Source organism: Oncorhynchus masou, chromosome 21 (genome assembly GCF_036934945.1).
Source record: "Oncorhynchus masou masou isolate Uvic2021 chromosome 21, UVic_Omas_1.1, whole genome shotgun sequence".
Taxonomy (NCBI): domain Eukaryota; kingdom Metazoa; phylum Chordata; class Actinopteri; order Salmoniformes; family Salmonidae; genus Oncorhynchus; species Oncorhynchus masou.
The window spans coordinates 38,971,474-38,987,519 of NC_088232.1; the positions used below are offsets into that span (position 1 = coordinate 38,971,474).

The following is a 16,046-nucleotide window of genomic DNA, read 5'->3' on the forward strand; positions in this document are numbered from 1 at the left end:
ACCATTTGCATGATGAGAAACATGTTCTTCAAAATGTGCATTATGAACTATGCACGTTATTACATATTGATCTACATTATATTCAACAATAATAATAATAGTAATAGTAATAATAATGCCACAATTAAAGTTTGAATGATAGGCAAACTGAATACATTTTACGTTGATTTGATTAATGCATACGAGAGGTGGCTTTATTAGGAATTGAAATTGTCTAAGAACTAATTGTCTAAGAACTAATACAACTCTGTGTTGATTAGTCTATTTGTATAGCTTTGGAATCCCACTATTACTATATTGAAAACATATAGAACTTGTGTTTTCAGTGTTTTTATTCGAACGAATGTGCCAAACTTGCTGTATCTTTCAAATAATATATCTGCTTTATCTTTCCTAAAACAATTTTTATGGATAATATTTTTAATAAGATATAATATTTCACTGTATTGGTCCTCCTACCTCTGCGATGCCTCTACAAAATCTCATGTGAACAATGTTGGCTACCCCATCGACCTTGCGTTCCAACTCAATTTGGTCTCAATCACACAATAATGAAAACGCACTCCAACCAGATCCTTATAAAAAGTAATTCGCCAGGAATAGCTCGCACTTCAAGTGATTTATTGTTAACGTTCAATTGGTTTGAAACATGTACAGCAGCCATCACGCATTTGTTCGTTTTGACAAAAGAAGAAAGATAACAAAAAAGTCGACTTAAAACAAGCATACAGGTAAACGCATTCTCGTGTGTTAGCCAAATATACAGTTCCTACTTTCTTTAAGTCTAAATTAATACATTAGTTTACAATATTAATAGCATCAAATACCAGGTTATCACTGCAAAGAAGTGGTGGTTTAGTACCTTGAGAGAGTTCATACCTGATCCCAACTATCTCACTTTTCCCTACAGTCCCCTTAATGTGGAGCAGCATTCCCGTTCAACAACATAGACAACGTTAACATCATGAGGAAGTCCATCACATTGATTAGAAAAGGTACAGAAACGACACAATCTATTTCAAGGGTAGCAATTTCGTTTAATGTTCAAAAATAGTCTTCCTCTTCAGAAATGTCAAGAAAATGTGCCCTGACCAGCTGGTGCGCCTGAGCGCGTTGTCCTCTCAGACACCAAGGGCTCCATTTTCGCACAGTTATGTATATCAACATGATATGTCTCGTTTTCTCTTGGTCTCGTCCGCGGGTTAACATATAAAAATTGTAAATGACAGTAGGTCCTACCAAGTTCTGCCGTAGAGGAGGTTGGAGCTGACCATGTTATTAGTGTAGTCTATAACAGAAGTGTCTATTTGCGCCATATTGATCTGGCTATGGAGTGAAGGAGGGCTAGGTGACATCTCCTCCAGGTCTTGGGCCTGAACTAATGAGTTGACCTGATGGTTTTGGTGTTGATTGATGGCATTACTGGAAGCGGGGAGCACGACCCCAGAACCGTTCTGTTGCTGCTGCTGCTGCTGTTGTTGCTGTTGCTGTTGTTGTTGCTGCTGTACCTGCTGCTGGTTTGGGGTTGGTGTGTTGGAGCCGTTCTGACATGGTTTACCGTCCTTCACCAGAACAGGCACTGCCACGCGCCTCGGCGACTGTTGTTGCTGACACAGGCTGCTGTCCTGCTGCAGCTGCTGCGCCGCTTTGTCCTTGGCCTGTCGCTTCATCTTGTACCTGTGGTTCTGGAACCAGATCTTGACCTGGGTCGGGGTCAAATGGATCATACTGGCCAGGTGTTCCCGCTCTGGCGCTGAGAGGTATTTCTGTTGTTTGAATCTCCTCTCTAGCTCATACACCTGAGCCTGGGAGAAGAGTACCCGTCGTTTCCTCCTGGGCGCTGCGTGCAGGGGTGGCATGGACTTGGAGGCGTCCCCCATGCCTGTTAGGGTCCCCATTCCAGTCATGTTCATACCTGTGGAAGGTCCCATGAATCTAGAAACTTAAAAATATACATACATATACGGACATTCAATATTCAGCAATGCAAATGTGTCGTTTTGTTGGCCTGAAGTAGTTCAGCCATGGTCTATATACCGTGCGTAATTGGCCAAATGTAGGTTAGTCAACAAGCTCTCACAGTCTCAGCTCAGAATTAAACGTTCATCCACGTTTCTGAGATCACTATGCAGTATTAACGAGCAAGTTTATTTCATTCCAATAATAATAATAATAATAATACATATTTTGTGAAATAAAATTAAAACATACTTTTTTCCTTATTCGAAAATAGTGTAGTGTCAGACTAGCCTAGGCTACTCAGTGATGGTGAGTAGTGTGTTATTGGTTCAAATCTGTCCGTATGTCGTTAAAAGTTTGGTGATATTGAAATAAAACAAGTCACAAAACAATAAAAACGAATCAAAATCTAAAAAACGACTTACTTGTTGAATATCTTTGATCCGTGTTTGCGCCATACCACCCTGTGGCTGTTGCGCTATTTCTCATGGTTTCCTGGTACGACGGAAGGTCTCCCATGTTGCCAATGCTCCCATTGCAGTATCCCCCCATGGCGCTGTGCGAGAACTGGGAGACAGTGTGTGGCATATGGTAGGTGGTCGCCACGGTGGCGTTGTGGCCCATGGAGTGCTGTTGCATGCCAGTCTGGGACACCTGAGGCTGTCGGTAAGCTCCCAGTGGAGAGGTTAGGTTCCCTGCGCCGTCCATGGCACTAAACTTCTTGTAGGTCTCCTCGATAGGACTCAAAATATCACTCACTGAGAAAGGCGTTGTATGTTTTGGGCTCAACGACATGGTTCAGAAAGCAGGTAGATTTTGTTGAGCAGATCAACCGTGTTGTTGTATCAGCTCTCTCCTTGTGGATGGCTACGTAAGAGAGTGCTTGTAGTACGCCTGCGATCCGATTGATCGCCTTGGAGAAGGAGGCGAGCCCTGGGTGCTCATAGCTCGGGTTTATTGTAGCCAGGAGCCAGGTTTACGACAAACACAGGGGGCGGAGCGACGTCCTAAATGAGCAAATAATAGTCATCGACATTTTAGTAAGATAAGGAAAATGTTGTTACTTTTATATTAAGGTGAACATAATGCCAAATAAAATCTGTGTACTTATGTTTCTAACATATAATTTATGGAATTAGACATTGTTATTTGTCCACATGTCTATCCATAATAAAGTTATGCACAATAGCTGCGCTTATATATAATACGTGTAATGTTGTTCTGCGTCAATAGTGAATTCCATACTTTCTAGAAACTTTGAGAGCACTTCACCAGACATAGGCGGCAGAGAGCATCACTAAAGAGGTACACTGGTACAATCCTAACTTGTGAGTATATTGCTTTCAGTTATTAAAAACAGCATATTGACATTAGATACAGATAATATTAGAAATACTTGAAGATCTACCTATCTAGAATAGGCTAGCCTACAAGTTGTTTCCACCTGTGTTCTTGAAGACAATAGATCTGACCAAGTTGTTTTGCTTTACCCGAATGGACAAGATATGACTTTGCAGAGTGCAGAAGTACATTTTTGTATATTTCAAGTTTACAGATATAAATGAAAGTGAAATAAAATACTGGATGTATATTCTGCTTGTGCATTGCTTTTAATAAATTCGAATTATTTGATCATGTTTCATTGGAATTCAAATTCACATTATGATAACTGATGAAATGCAACAACATCCTTTTCCGGCCCTCAACCACCTGACTCATAAACCCACTGCGTGACCTGGCATCTTAATCTTTGTGTAAACTCCCAGGCGCCAGAGGCAGAAACATCAGATAAGACGAACAAGAAAATGACTTTTGAATCAACAAAACAATTAGCCATGAAATGTGACGGTATTACTAGGCTATTATTATTACTTTATTATGATTCCTATATTTATTTTACAGTTCATCAACTGCAGTGGCCTGATCTTTGTTTTATCAAGGCTAATCGGTTACATTTTAGAAAATATTTGACCATTACTAAAATCAGTGATTTAAGAAAAGAGACAATGGGAAATGATTGTTATGATTGAAGACGATTAAAGATGGTGGTGGTGATTGTTTTGATGATTTTGACTTTGTGACATCGTATTTGTTCTTATTAGGCTAATGTTATAACTGGACAAAACACAGGACAATAGCTACCTGTATAGACATTGAGCTCATAATGGTAGATTTATCGGTTTCCAAGCAAAGCTAAAATACTCAGACATAAGCACTACTGAGGTCTAAATGATTGATAATGGGCCTTTCTTTATTTGTGATCAATTATTTACATTAATAATTAATGCAATTATTACGGCTTTACTCTCAGGTGGTATTACTTTCTTACATCCTTGACCAAAGTGTCATTTAGGGTGACCAGAACTCACTAAAACAAATAAAAATATCCATATACCAAAGCACCAATGTTATCATATATGGTAGAATATTTCCCCTTGTTGAAGAGGGAAAATAATGGTCTAAACTCACCATAATTTGATTTAGTATGACACGTCAGTAAGTAGAGTATCCTAATAGCGCAAATGAAGATGCGACATGGTCAGCCATCAATTACTCGCAACGCAACACCAATCTCCGTTTAAAGATGTTCATTATGAGTAATAAATCCTTGTTGCTATGCAATTTAATTCAGTCAATATTTAGGTGCTCACTTGCATCCTTCAATTACTCACAAACCCTTCTCATCGCATTTATCCAACGGAATAGATGGATTTTGTATAGGTTAGGAGGCATAATACAGGAGACAAGCTAATTCGCGGCACTCAAAAGTCAGTAGCATTATGCATAAAGTTAACCTCCCATCAGAGTAAATATCATACCAAGACTATATGGTAATTTCCTTTGTTTGAAAAGTTTCTTGCAATTCAACTGCAAAACACAACCGAACAAGTGTTGTTACTTGTCTATTTCAGTTCAACCTCCATTAACCTGCTTATATCAATATAGTGCTAAACATGATCCACCTAGGTACGGTATGTGATCTTACCTGCATAGGCCATCAAATAAACGGCCTCTGTGAGCCATCTCTACGCTTTTGGCTAGACACTGAGGCTCGTGGTGGGTTTTGGGAACAAGGGAAAGGTAGGCCACAGTCACAGCACCTCTAACTTTATGTAAATGAGGCAAACCTCTCAACCTTCCGGATTATTGAGTCAGAGAGCACGACCGGAGTCCAGAGACCCTCCACATTGGAAAAGCACTAAAATCTCGCGCCGGTTGGCTGCACAGCTTAGAGTAATAGTTTTGATGCATATACACTCTTGTAGCCTACGTTACAACTTGTAGAGCAGGTGAACATGAAATTATAAGAGGCCTCTCTTCGACAGCAAGATATTTGGACGTGCCGGGAAGGAAATGCCTAGACCTCTAGACGGTTTGTCAGATTTATATTTGAATTGGTTTATTGGTGCAAATGGAATCGATAAAGACCTGCCACTGTTATTCAGATTACATTGTAATTCCACCACAACCTATACTGTGCTTGTCTGTTGTGATTGCCTGTAGTCTATTTGCTATTTAGCTTTGAAAAATATCATCTTTCATTTATACCTCAAACAATAAATAAATACTAAATAACCCCAAGATTGCTAACTTCAAAAAAGTAAAAATGTAGGCATATCCTATCCATGTTCCACATACGGGTAAAAGCTTGCCCTCCAGTTTTGAAATGTATCGTCCGTAGACTTTGTATCACCAATTGAATGGAGGAAATTGAATTGAAATATCAAATCTAATTAGGTACATATACACCAAACACTATTGTTGTATTGGTGTCATAGTATCGTTTGCGACGGTTATGTTGTGTATTGTCCATCAAAGATGGTTATGTTATACGTTTTTCTCTGGGTTTTCGCAGCGCGCTTTCTGCAATTGCTTTGCTTTCTTTTCTGCTAAACGTATAGCACCTTGGTAAACCTACTTGTTAAGAGGGGACAATTAATAAGATATGCTCATAATATATTTGAAACTATGCACTAAACAAAACTTTTATTTGACAGAAAACATTTAGGCTTTGTTCATGGTCATTTTCTAATTTGTTATCACGCAGTTATAATATTGAAATTTCAGCGTATGGAACAATGTTGTAGAACAATGTATGGAGCAATGTTGTTCGCGGGCTGTATGATAGTTTTATGACCGAAAAATCTTGTTTTTTGGGGCCGATTTGTAATTAGATTGTGTCCGGATTAACCAGCTCGATCAATAGATCACCTCCTCCTTAAGCAGATGCATGCGCTGTTGGGCCTGTAATGTGATATTATTGTGGATGTGTAGACTACTACCATGGTCCAAGGTTACAGTTATGGTATTATAAGGGTCTAAAGACAAACAAGGATTTAATTTTAAAAAACGCATCACGATTCTTTCAAGGACACATATCTTTCTTCTGGGTTAAATGGCATTAATTGAATGGTCATCATAATAACCTGGACGGCCCCACTCAGACGTCAGAAACATGCGGTTGGGCCGGTTGGAAACATGCGGTTGGGCGAGGCTAACTTTTAACTCCAGGCTATTTCTCTCCACACTGCTGGGAGCACTGATGTCAATGTTATTGATATTTTGTTTCATTAATGAATTGTTATCTTGTCAAACATAAACACCAAAGCATTATTTGACAATTTAATCATAAATGGGCGATGCTTTTATATTTCAAAACAGCCCCTCCCCCAGTGACACTGGCTGAGGTATACTGCAGCAGCACAGCAGATGGACCTGAGCGTGGTCACTGAAGTGCTTTCTCCATCACTGCGGGCTGGTTCAATAACCTGAGAGAGATTTGGAGAGATCAGTGAAGGGCTGGAGCGCACGGTGTAAGAGCCGGGGTCCTGACCTACCACCTCAAAGATACACCGGCGGAACAAACCCACTCTGCCCACTCTGGTTGAATCAACGTTGTTTCCACGTCATTTCAATGAAATGATTTTGAACCAACGTGGAATAGACGTTGAATTGACTTCTGTGACCAGTGGGAAGTGACTGCTGCTGGGCATCAATAGACGAGACACTGCACAACTGGTAAATGTGCTATGTTGGTAGACTCATGTCAAATGTTGTGGCCCTTGTATATGATGCTTAAAATTACATAAAATCAGGGTCTAAAAGGATCTAAAATGGAAACTATCGGAGGATCAGAGTTTATGCCTAAATGCGCCTAGGACGCACGGCTGCGCGCAGGTATTGCTCATGTTTTTGCTCATATTTTCTGCTGCATTACGCATTTAACTGTACATTCCATGTTTTTTTAAACAGCCAACCAAAACTAAATTCCAACCATACCATAATGACACACGTTGTACAATTTGCACAAACATTTCAGGTGCCAATTATTCCAAAGGGAATTCAGGCCAATTCACCTGAAGAAGTCCAGCGTACATGTGATCTTTTTTGTTTCTTCAATTAAAATACATGTACATATATTAGTATTATAGGCCTACTTATTTACACGTTAGTCTTATTTTAGGCCTCTCTCCATGGCCAAGTGACTAATTGTTGATGACTGAAGTTGCCTGTTGGTCCCATAACGTCAGACTTGAAGAAGGATATTCATGTATATAAATAGATAAACAAACACCCTTCGACAGGTGTAAACCTGGATTGACTGATTGATATCTCACAAGCAGACTGGTATGCATAAGGATATTACTGGCGAAGGAGATATAAATGCAAATTTCAATGCAAGTCATGTAACTTTATAAAAGTTTAATATAAACATATACATATTTACAGTATGTCGAGCATGGGCCCTCTTTGTCAGATCTAAGCGCCTACTATTCCTGACAAGCCAATGCACTTGTATTTACGGGAATATCCCCACCAAAAAAGCATAACAATTACGATATTTCTAAACAAAGTGCGTCCAAAAAAACTAAAGAAATCCGAGAGAAATGGTACATTTGACTAATCATTGTCCATGATCCATCTAATGATGCTTCTTTTTCTATGGTCAGAATAATCTTTAAACTCTACTGCATTGGCCTACAACGGGAAATTGTTCTTACCATTAGGCCTCGCCACCTCCTCTTTCCCGGTTCGGCCTGTGTGTATTTTAATGTGAATATCCTTCAAGGTTATTTGGACACTTATCGTTTTAATAATAGTTTCCCTTTAGGCTATATGATAACTAAAACAATGACAAGGGATATAGACTACTTCTAGTCGATTACAACCACAATACCAGAAATTCAATTCGAACAAAATATGCTATGTATGACATTGGGTTTACACACATTTTCCAGCATTCTCTTGCAGATTGATATCCAAAATGTTTAAACTATGATTGCTATATATCAATGCAAGGACACTGCGACCAAACCCAATTTTTCTGATTGTTACGAAGATGAGAATTGGGGGGGGGGGGGTAACTCAAAAGATCCCACACATGCACTCAGGATTTCAATAAAGCCAAACTCTCATTTTACACTGGCGACCATTTTGTGCGTAAAAGCAGGTGCACATCTTTCCTTTTCACTACTTGAAACTGTGTAGGCCCACCGCTAAGTAGGTTAAAGGTCCTCCCAAGTGGAGCAAGTATCTGACAGTCCTCTTGAAGGCCTTTTTCTTCTGCACGAGTTTTCATTCAACTACAATTAATTTCGCTTGATGGACGAAATGATGCTAATAGCCTGCAAAAAAACATATAAGGCAGTAAAACAAGTTTTACGCATGAAGATAATTGCAATGAGTGTTTTGATAGGCTACTAGATATCAAAGCTGTGAAGAATTTAGGATATTTGCATATCTTTTAAAGAGCTCGTAGTCTAGAAACAATGTTCTTCATCTTCATCTAACTTTTGTGGAGGATCAAGTCGACATTCCTGCAATGTGTCCTGCACTGACTAAAATGGTCTAACAATTGCATATGGCCTACATCGTTCACTGCCAGATATTCTCAGTTAATTGTGTCTTTGTCAGTATAAAGTTCAGGTGTGAAGATTCATTTTTTGATCATGACAATCTCTATCAACTATAATTGACTACTATAGAGTGTACTTTTCAATATTTCTTTCAAAACTTTGTTCTTGGGCTAGGCCTAATACTTGAATAAATTCATTATGGTTTGTTAATTACATTTTTAAATTTGTCTCAGTTGCACTTATCTTTTTAATAATAGGGCAATAAACATTCAAAGACCTCTTATGGTTATTGGATCTCAAAACCAAACAATCAAGGGCATTTTGATACTATTGGGTTGTGCAAGTTTCCCAAATATAATGTTTAGTAATAACAAAAACCTGATGTTGCATGCTGTAAATAATACTAGATATTCATACAATGTGTTTTTTTGTGAACAATAGTTTTTACTGAGTCTTTGAGAAGTTATGGAAAAAAATGTCAGAAAGAAGAAAGCATATGTTGAAACACTTTTGAATCACTTTTGTAAAACGAGTGTGCTACTATATTGTTGCTTATGGAATCTGATGCATTGTTTACATTAGCGCTTAAGAATTTACACCAGATATGTGGACCTTTAGCCCTCTCTTCAAATGAAAGTGTTGCTTTCCACTACTATTTATTGGTTTGATTGTGGATATTTTCACACAATTACTATTCTATACAAACATAATTCAGAAACAAAGCCAAGAAAAGCTTATTAACACCATTGCGAGAACAAAGCGAGGTTAGCACCATTGCTAGAACAAAGGGAGGTGTACTTTGTCTGGTTCGGTCTTTATGGTCAGTGGTAACATGTCTGACACACTTCTCCGCAGCATTGATTGTCCCAACAGTAAGGGCACATAAACAAACCTTTTGAAGTGTCTGTGTTTGTGACTCAGCCACAGTTCATAGCGAAAAGTCCCTGCTGTCATTCTTCTACTATATCCAATTGCTTGGTCTGTGATTGTCCTCATTCATTGAACTAAATGTTAGTTCTGTGGTATTTTTCCATAGGTAACTGAATAGGTTGTTCTACTTTTTATTAAACAAGAAAGTGATCCTACAATTTCATTTTTTACCTTTTAGTTTTGTAGACCTATTATATTGTCCTGATTTACCTGCCTTACTCCATCAGAGTAAGTCAATCTAGAGCAAAACATCGGTAATCTATTCATTGTTTGTCCCGTACAGAAACCAATGTGAAGTATAGGTAACTGGACGACTGATACTACATACAATCAATATGGAAAAATGTTGTTTCTTGAATAATTCAAGAAGTTACCCTTCTTTTATGGAGTTTGTGGGTGGTTGATGTCATTGATATACTATAGCAGACACTACCTGACTTACATACTCCATTTTGGTCTCACAATCATGTAAAAAATAAATAATTGAGAATGGTGTCACTCCTGTAATGTTGGCAAATAGATAAGTGTTTCCCGCCGTCCATGTTACATTCACTCAATGCCAGGAACTCAACTTTGCATGTTTTCACATAACAGTCGAGAGACGCTCGGTCTAATCCAGAGTTTCAAAGCTCTTTCAATAGCAGGCATTATGTGGAGATGAAGAAAACTTTTAAATAGTTTCAGAACTCAACAATGAAGAGGTGAACAGGAGCTGAATACCAATGAGATGTTTTTTTTAACCTGTATGTTATTTGTCCCACATTCGGCTTCCATGTAGCTTTTATCCGTTTAGCCACACAGCATTATCTCAAGAGATCAAAGTTCAGACAATGTAATTACACAACACAACACAAAGTAAACCTTTATACCTTAGCCTCTATTATCTAATGGGGTTTGTCAGGATCCTCATCATGCATTATCATATTTGTTTATTCAAATGTGATAAAGACAGTTTGCAGTGTTGGGGAGTGGTATTTATTAGTATTTATTAAGGATCCCCGTTATCTCCACATCCTGGGGTCCAGCAACATTAAGGCAGTTATATACAATACAAAAATATTACATGACATTACATTTCAGAACACTTTTCAGAACACTTTAAGTGTGTGCCTTCAGGCCACTACTCTACTACCACATATCTACAATGCAAAATCCATGTGTACATGTGTGTAGAGTGCATGTGTTAGCAAGTGTATGAATGTGTCTGTGCCTGTGTGTGTGTCTCTTCACAGTCCCCGCTGTTCCATAAACTACATGTAGCTCAACTAGCCTAATTGAACTAGATTTTGCGGTAGCTTGGTGGTAGTTGAACTAAATTAAAATCCAGGTAGTGCTTTCAGTAGTTAATGACTTTTTTTGCCATGTACTGGTGTAGCTAAGTACTGGGAGTACACACTACTTTTCTTACAAAAAGAAAAGATGGGTGAAGTATGTAAGAATTTCCATTATTTTTCGCCATCAGGCCTCCTTAATTCTCACTTGATACTTTGTTTTTATGTTAAATAGGCTAAATTACACATTCTTATACCATATGACACCAAAGTGAGCTGTTCTTGCAGTTTGTAGTCTATGATATTTCAGATGTACATATGGACATTTTTCACAAAGCAGTTTGGATGTAATGAACTGCTTTTTCAAAGTAACTTTAGTTAAATAAACTATATTTTTTATATAGGGTATCTTTAGTGCTTAACTTCTTTCAGTGTGAAGTAATTGGTAGCTTGGCCAACTATATTTTCAGAATAGCTTCGCTAACACTGACAGTTCATTTGTAAGGGATGTTTTGTGGTTTTTTTGTTTGTTGTTTTTTTACTTATGAATGAGGCTGGTACCAAGTCTTCTGGGAACAGAGAAGCACCTCCATAGTTGGTCATATACACTATATGACACTGATAGAAGATTAACTGATATTAACCCCCCCATCAAGTTATATTTTTTGAGTCAGCTGTATAGTGCCAGAGAAAAATGAAAACATGCACCCAGGGCTGGCCCCAGGACCAAGTTTGGGAAACACTGATCTAATAGGCTCACGGCTTGCTAGGGCATTGTGGGTCGGGTTAGCAGGGGTATTCAACTCTTGCTCTACAAGGTCCGGAGCCTACTGGTTTTCTGTTCTACCTGATAATTAATTGCACCCACCTGGTGTCCCAGTTCTAAATCTGTCCCTGATTAGAGGGGAACAATTTAAAAAATGAGTGGAACTCAGAAGAGGTTGGTGGGAGGAACTATAGGAGGACGGGCTCACTATAATGCTTGGAGTGGAATCCATAGAATGGTACCAAACACAAACCATAGATTTTTTCCCAGCCATTACAATGAGCCCGTCCTATAACTCCTCCCACCAGTCTCCTCCACTATTTAAGGCCCAGTGCACTAAATTTGTGAAAAAGTATATTTTTTTCCCAAAATTATATATGAAAAAAACAAAAACATTTATTTATTATTCCGATTTTTCAGGGGGTGCTGCAGCACCCTCAGCACCACTACTTCCCGCGGCTATGACGGGACTACATTTTTTTTGGTGATTGAGTTGGCAATTGTATTTGGACTTAATATTGTTTCCAAACAACTTCCAGCACATATTTTCAGAAAACTGGATGCATCTACTAGTTTATACATCGATAATAAAGTTATGACTATGTAGAAGTTGCGATAATGTCATTTTGATGCTTGCCAAAATGTGATCTTCTACAGGTGCACTATTATAATGCCCTAACAAGGTGCACCATAATATCACATAATGCATTAAATGACACACACAAAAATACAACAATGGGTTTCAGTATATTATAGTTTATTACACATTTATTAATAAATAATTAACAGTCTACAAACTTGATATACAACCTTACAATACCTCTTTAGAAAGTGTATACCTTAATGCAAAGTGTTTGTGTATTTTAATTAACAGAAGTATTGGTTATTCTGGGGGTGGGTAGACAGTGCTTTTAGACACATTTGTACATCATCAACTATTGTAATTTTCATTATTAGAAACATGGAACTCAAGATTCTACATTGAAGAAGTTCATTCAAGATTTTACATTGAAGAATTTCAAAATTTGACATTGCTAACTGTAAATGAGACTCCACCTCACTAAACATGACACTGGACTGTACAGTGATATTATATCCCTTACTACTTGTGATGCTAAGCTCTCTTTTGTTTGTGTTTTTTGTCTTGTCTTGTGCCACTGGTTCTCCCGTTGCAGGTGATCAGTCCTCCCCTCTATACCAGATCCTCCTGAGGACGCTTGATGTCATCTTGTCCTCCTGGTCATTATGCTACTTGTTCCTCTCAACAATACTGCCCTCTAGCCTCTTGCTGCTTCCCTACTTGAAATGCCTGGCTGGCCTTTTCTATCAAACCATCGTGAAATTGTGTGCAGAAAGTCCTCTCCTTAATACTCCTCCTACTAGTGGTGTCTTTGGGACACAACAAAGGATTCCTCCAGACAACTTGGTTGATGGACTTTTATCAGCAATCAAAGTTCATGTAAAACAAAAGATGTTCAAGTGTCTGTGTTCTATTTCATTTTAAAGGGACACTTCACTGAAAATGCAGACTAAAATTAAAAGAAATCTGTCTAGAACCTTACCCGTTTGTGCCCTGGCCTGCCTTGAACATCCTTGCCAGACACATAATTGTTAGCTAGCTAAATGGAGCTTGTGGAGGATATGTTCAATGAGTGTATTTAGCACATGAGTGGTTTGCATGTGCAATGACAGCTAACGTTAGCGGTAGGCCTACAAGTGTTACTGACTGGCTGGGGCTGTAATTAGCCTAGTTATACGTGTCTGCATTGTGTCTGTCTCTGTCATGTTCTAGAGGGTATTATTTTTCAAGAGCACAATTCCCGCTTGCATTTTAAGCCACGCCTACCCAAACTCTGATTTGTTGGAAGAGTTGAAAAGCACCCTATGTCATGACTGTCCTGATCAGGTCAGGTTACAGGAGACCACAACCCTACAGATTATCTCTCAACCCCAACAGAGGAGGAGAGATCTAGGGGTCTGAAGATGTGAGGGTTTTATGACCCCTCACGCCCGTGGTAAATCTCAGGCCACAGACAAATTCCTTTGTCCTGTTACTATGGAGAACCAGCCTCAGAACATTAAACATGAAATAAAGGGACAATGGTTTCCGTCAGCCACAATGGTGGTCATGACGATAGATGGAATATGAAAATGTATGTCATTTTTGTTTTGATATTAAAGGTTAATAGATGACGTTATTACGAGTTTTCCTAGTATATGTTTCATGTTTATACATTGTACGTTGTATGGAAAATATCCATATCAAAGAGAATGTTTTGGGGAAGATGAAATGTTAAGTTGGTTGTCTAAAATTGGATTTGAATAAAATCCAGACCTTGCCTCATTAACTTGGTACGCCCAGAGAATTGCCCTAAAGGCGGTTACGCCCACTTCAGACCCAAGGGTATAAAACCTGTGAGTATAGAATTTACAGGAAGATGTGGCCCCAGCTGCAGCAAGGTCTAAAAAGTCAACGAACCCAGAATGCAACGCAAGTTTGGAGGCAAAGAAATCCTTTTCTACCAAGCTACGGATGAGTAGCTGTGTCTAAGCGGGTGAATTCAAGTCGAACCACCGAGCCTCCATCTGCTATCGAATCGTGGTATCTAAAGGCTTTCATTCCTATGCTGTGAGCTCTGAGCTACAGAGCTGTCTGTCCTCAGAAGACCCCTTCCAGAGCAAAGGGTGAGGGAACAGACTCCTAAGCCCAAAAGGACACAGACAGTGGGAGGACGATCAGGGAGGTGTGCAGGAGTAGTGCATCATCGAACAGCTGAAGGCCTACGCAGAGAATCCTCGGAGATCATCCCCACGTAATTACATCATTATATTCTGACCCATAAGAGCGGCAGTTTGGGGAAAGGCTAGGGTTAGAATAGCATAGCTGACAAATTCACCCAAATGTATATTTATTTTGTGTACTTTCTTTTTTTCTCTCTCTTTTGAAATCCTCATTGTGGGTAACATGCGCCATAGTATGTTGGCCCGTTATACTAAGTTCTAATCAATAGCCTATAATGTGTTTTGTCTATGTGTATCTTTTATCATCATTTTAGATTTTTAGTAAATAAATATTCAACTAAGATTGGTGTGGTACGAATTCATTGGTGAGACCCGGGTCCGTGCAGATTCACGGGCTATATGACTTTCTGAACGAGATTGATAGAGGCAACTGGTTAATTAGCGGCTGTTGTAAAATTGATATTCTGATATTCTTAGAGTTAATTTGGGAAATAGAAACTCAATAAAAACTAGTTTTCCCATGGTGCCCCAGGTTAATGGGTTAATAATTGCTTGATTCAGTTAATCACACAATTAGAAACTTTAATCATTCGATGAACAACAGTCATCACATTATCTAATACAACGTCATGACACCTCCGTGATCATGTTTAACTATTAAATGTTAAGCTAAAATATATGCCTTGTTTTCCTCATTATTGTTGAGGCGTATCTGTCCATTTCCTGGTTAGTTTGACTGTCAAACTGGGTGCGTTTGAGTGCATGGTGTAACAGTTCTCGTCTGTCGAAGGAGAAGCGGACCAAAATGAAGCGTGGTATTTTTGAGACATGTTTAATGACGAAGACAACGAACAATACAAAAACAACAAACGGAACGTGAAAACTATACAGCCTATCTGGTGATAACAAACACTGAGACAGGAACAATCACCCACGAAATACTCAAAGAATATGGCTGCCTAAATATGGTTCCCAATCAGAGACAACGATAAACACCTGCCTCTGATTGAGAACCACTCCAGACAGCCATAGACTTTGCTAGATAACCCCACTAAGCCACACACCCAACACCCCACAAAACCCCAAGACAAAACACACCACAATAAACCCATGTCACACCCTGGCCTGACCAAATAAATGAAGACAAACACAATATATTACAACCAGGGCGTGACACATGGTTTATTCAGGGTACGGTAATACGGTAGTAGCTTATTCCCGGGGGGATGTACATCACAGGAGGTTGGTGTCACCTTAATTGGCGAGGACGAGCTCGTGGTTATGGCTGAAGCGGAATAGGTGGAATGATATCAAATACATCAAACACATGGTTTCCATGTGTTTATGCCATTCCATTAGCTCCATTCCGGCAATCTATTATGAGCCGTCGTCCCCACAGCTGCCTCCACTGATGTACATGTTTATATCCCTAACTTCCATTTATGCTTAAAGCATGGGTGTAGCATCTTTATTGAAGTGTGCGCTATGGAAATATATATATGTTTATGATCCGCACATGTT

At 38.9% G+C, this 16,046-nt stretch overlaps 1 protein-coding gene and 1 long non-coding RNA gene across 3 annotated transcripts; one reads left to right on the plus strand and one right to left on the minus strand.

Annotated features, from left to right (window-relative positions):
• Window positions 1–600: 600 nt before the first annotated feature.
• Window positions 601–5,036, minus strand: LOC135508325 (thyroid transcription factor 1-like). 2 transcript variants are annotated; one of them, XM_064928427.1, is made up of 3 exons: window positions 4,946–5,036; window positions 2,385–2,966; window positions 601–1,915 (listed from the first exon to the last, which is right to left on the minus strand). In XM_064928427.1, the coding sequence occupies exons 2-3, from the start codon at window positions 2,752–2,754 to the stop codon at window positions 1,236–1,238; spliced, it is 1,050 nt and encodes a 349-aa protein (XP_064784499.1). In that variant the 5' UTR covers window positions 2,755–2,966; window positions 4,946–5,036; the 3' UTR covers window positions 601–1,235. The 2 variants fall into 2 exon arrangements, with proteins under 2 accessions (XP_064784499.1, XP_064784497.1); XM_064928425.1 differs by having other exon boundaries at window positions 601–1,942.
• An 85-nt stretch (window positions 5,037–5,121) lies between these two features.
• Window positions 5,122–14,868, plus strand: LOC135508327 (uncharacterized). Its single transcript, XR_010450781.1, has 2 exons — window positions 5,122–5,332; window positions 12,959–14,868. It is a non-coding gene; the product is annotated as an uncharacterized LOC135508327 (long non-coding RNA).
• Window positions 14,869–16,046: the final 1,178 nt, after the last annotated feature.

Excerpts from the sequence above, each read along its gene's own strand:
- LOC135508325 (XM_064928425.1), bottom strand. The coding sequence starts at position 2,754 with ATGTCGTTGAGCCCAAAACATACAACGCCTTTCTCAGTGAGTGATATT. Across the intron at positions 1,943-2,384 it reads GGATCAAAGATATTCAACAA|TTTCTAGATTCATGGGACCT; the intron begins GTAAGTCGTTTT and ends TATATTTTTAAG.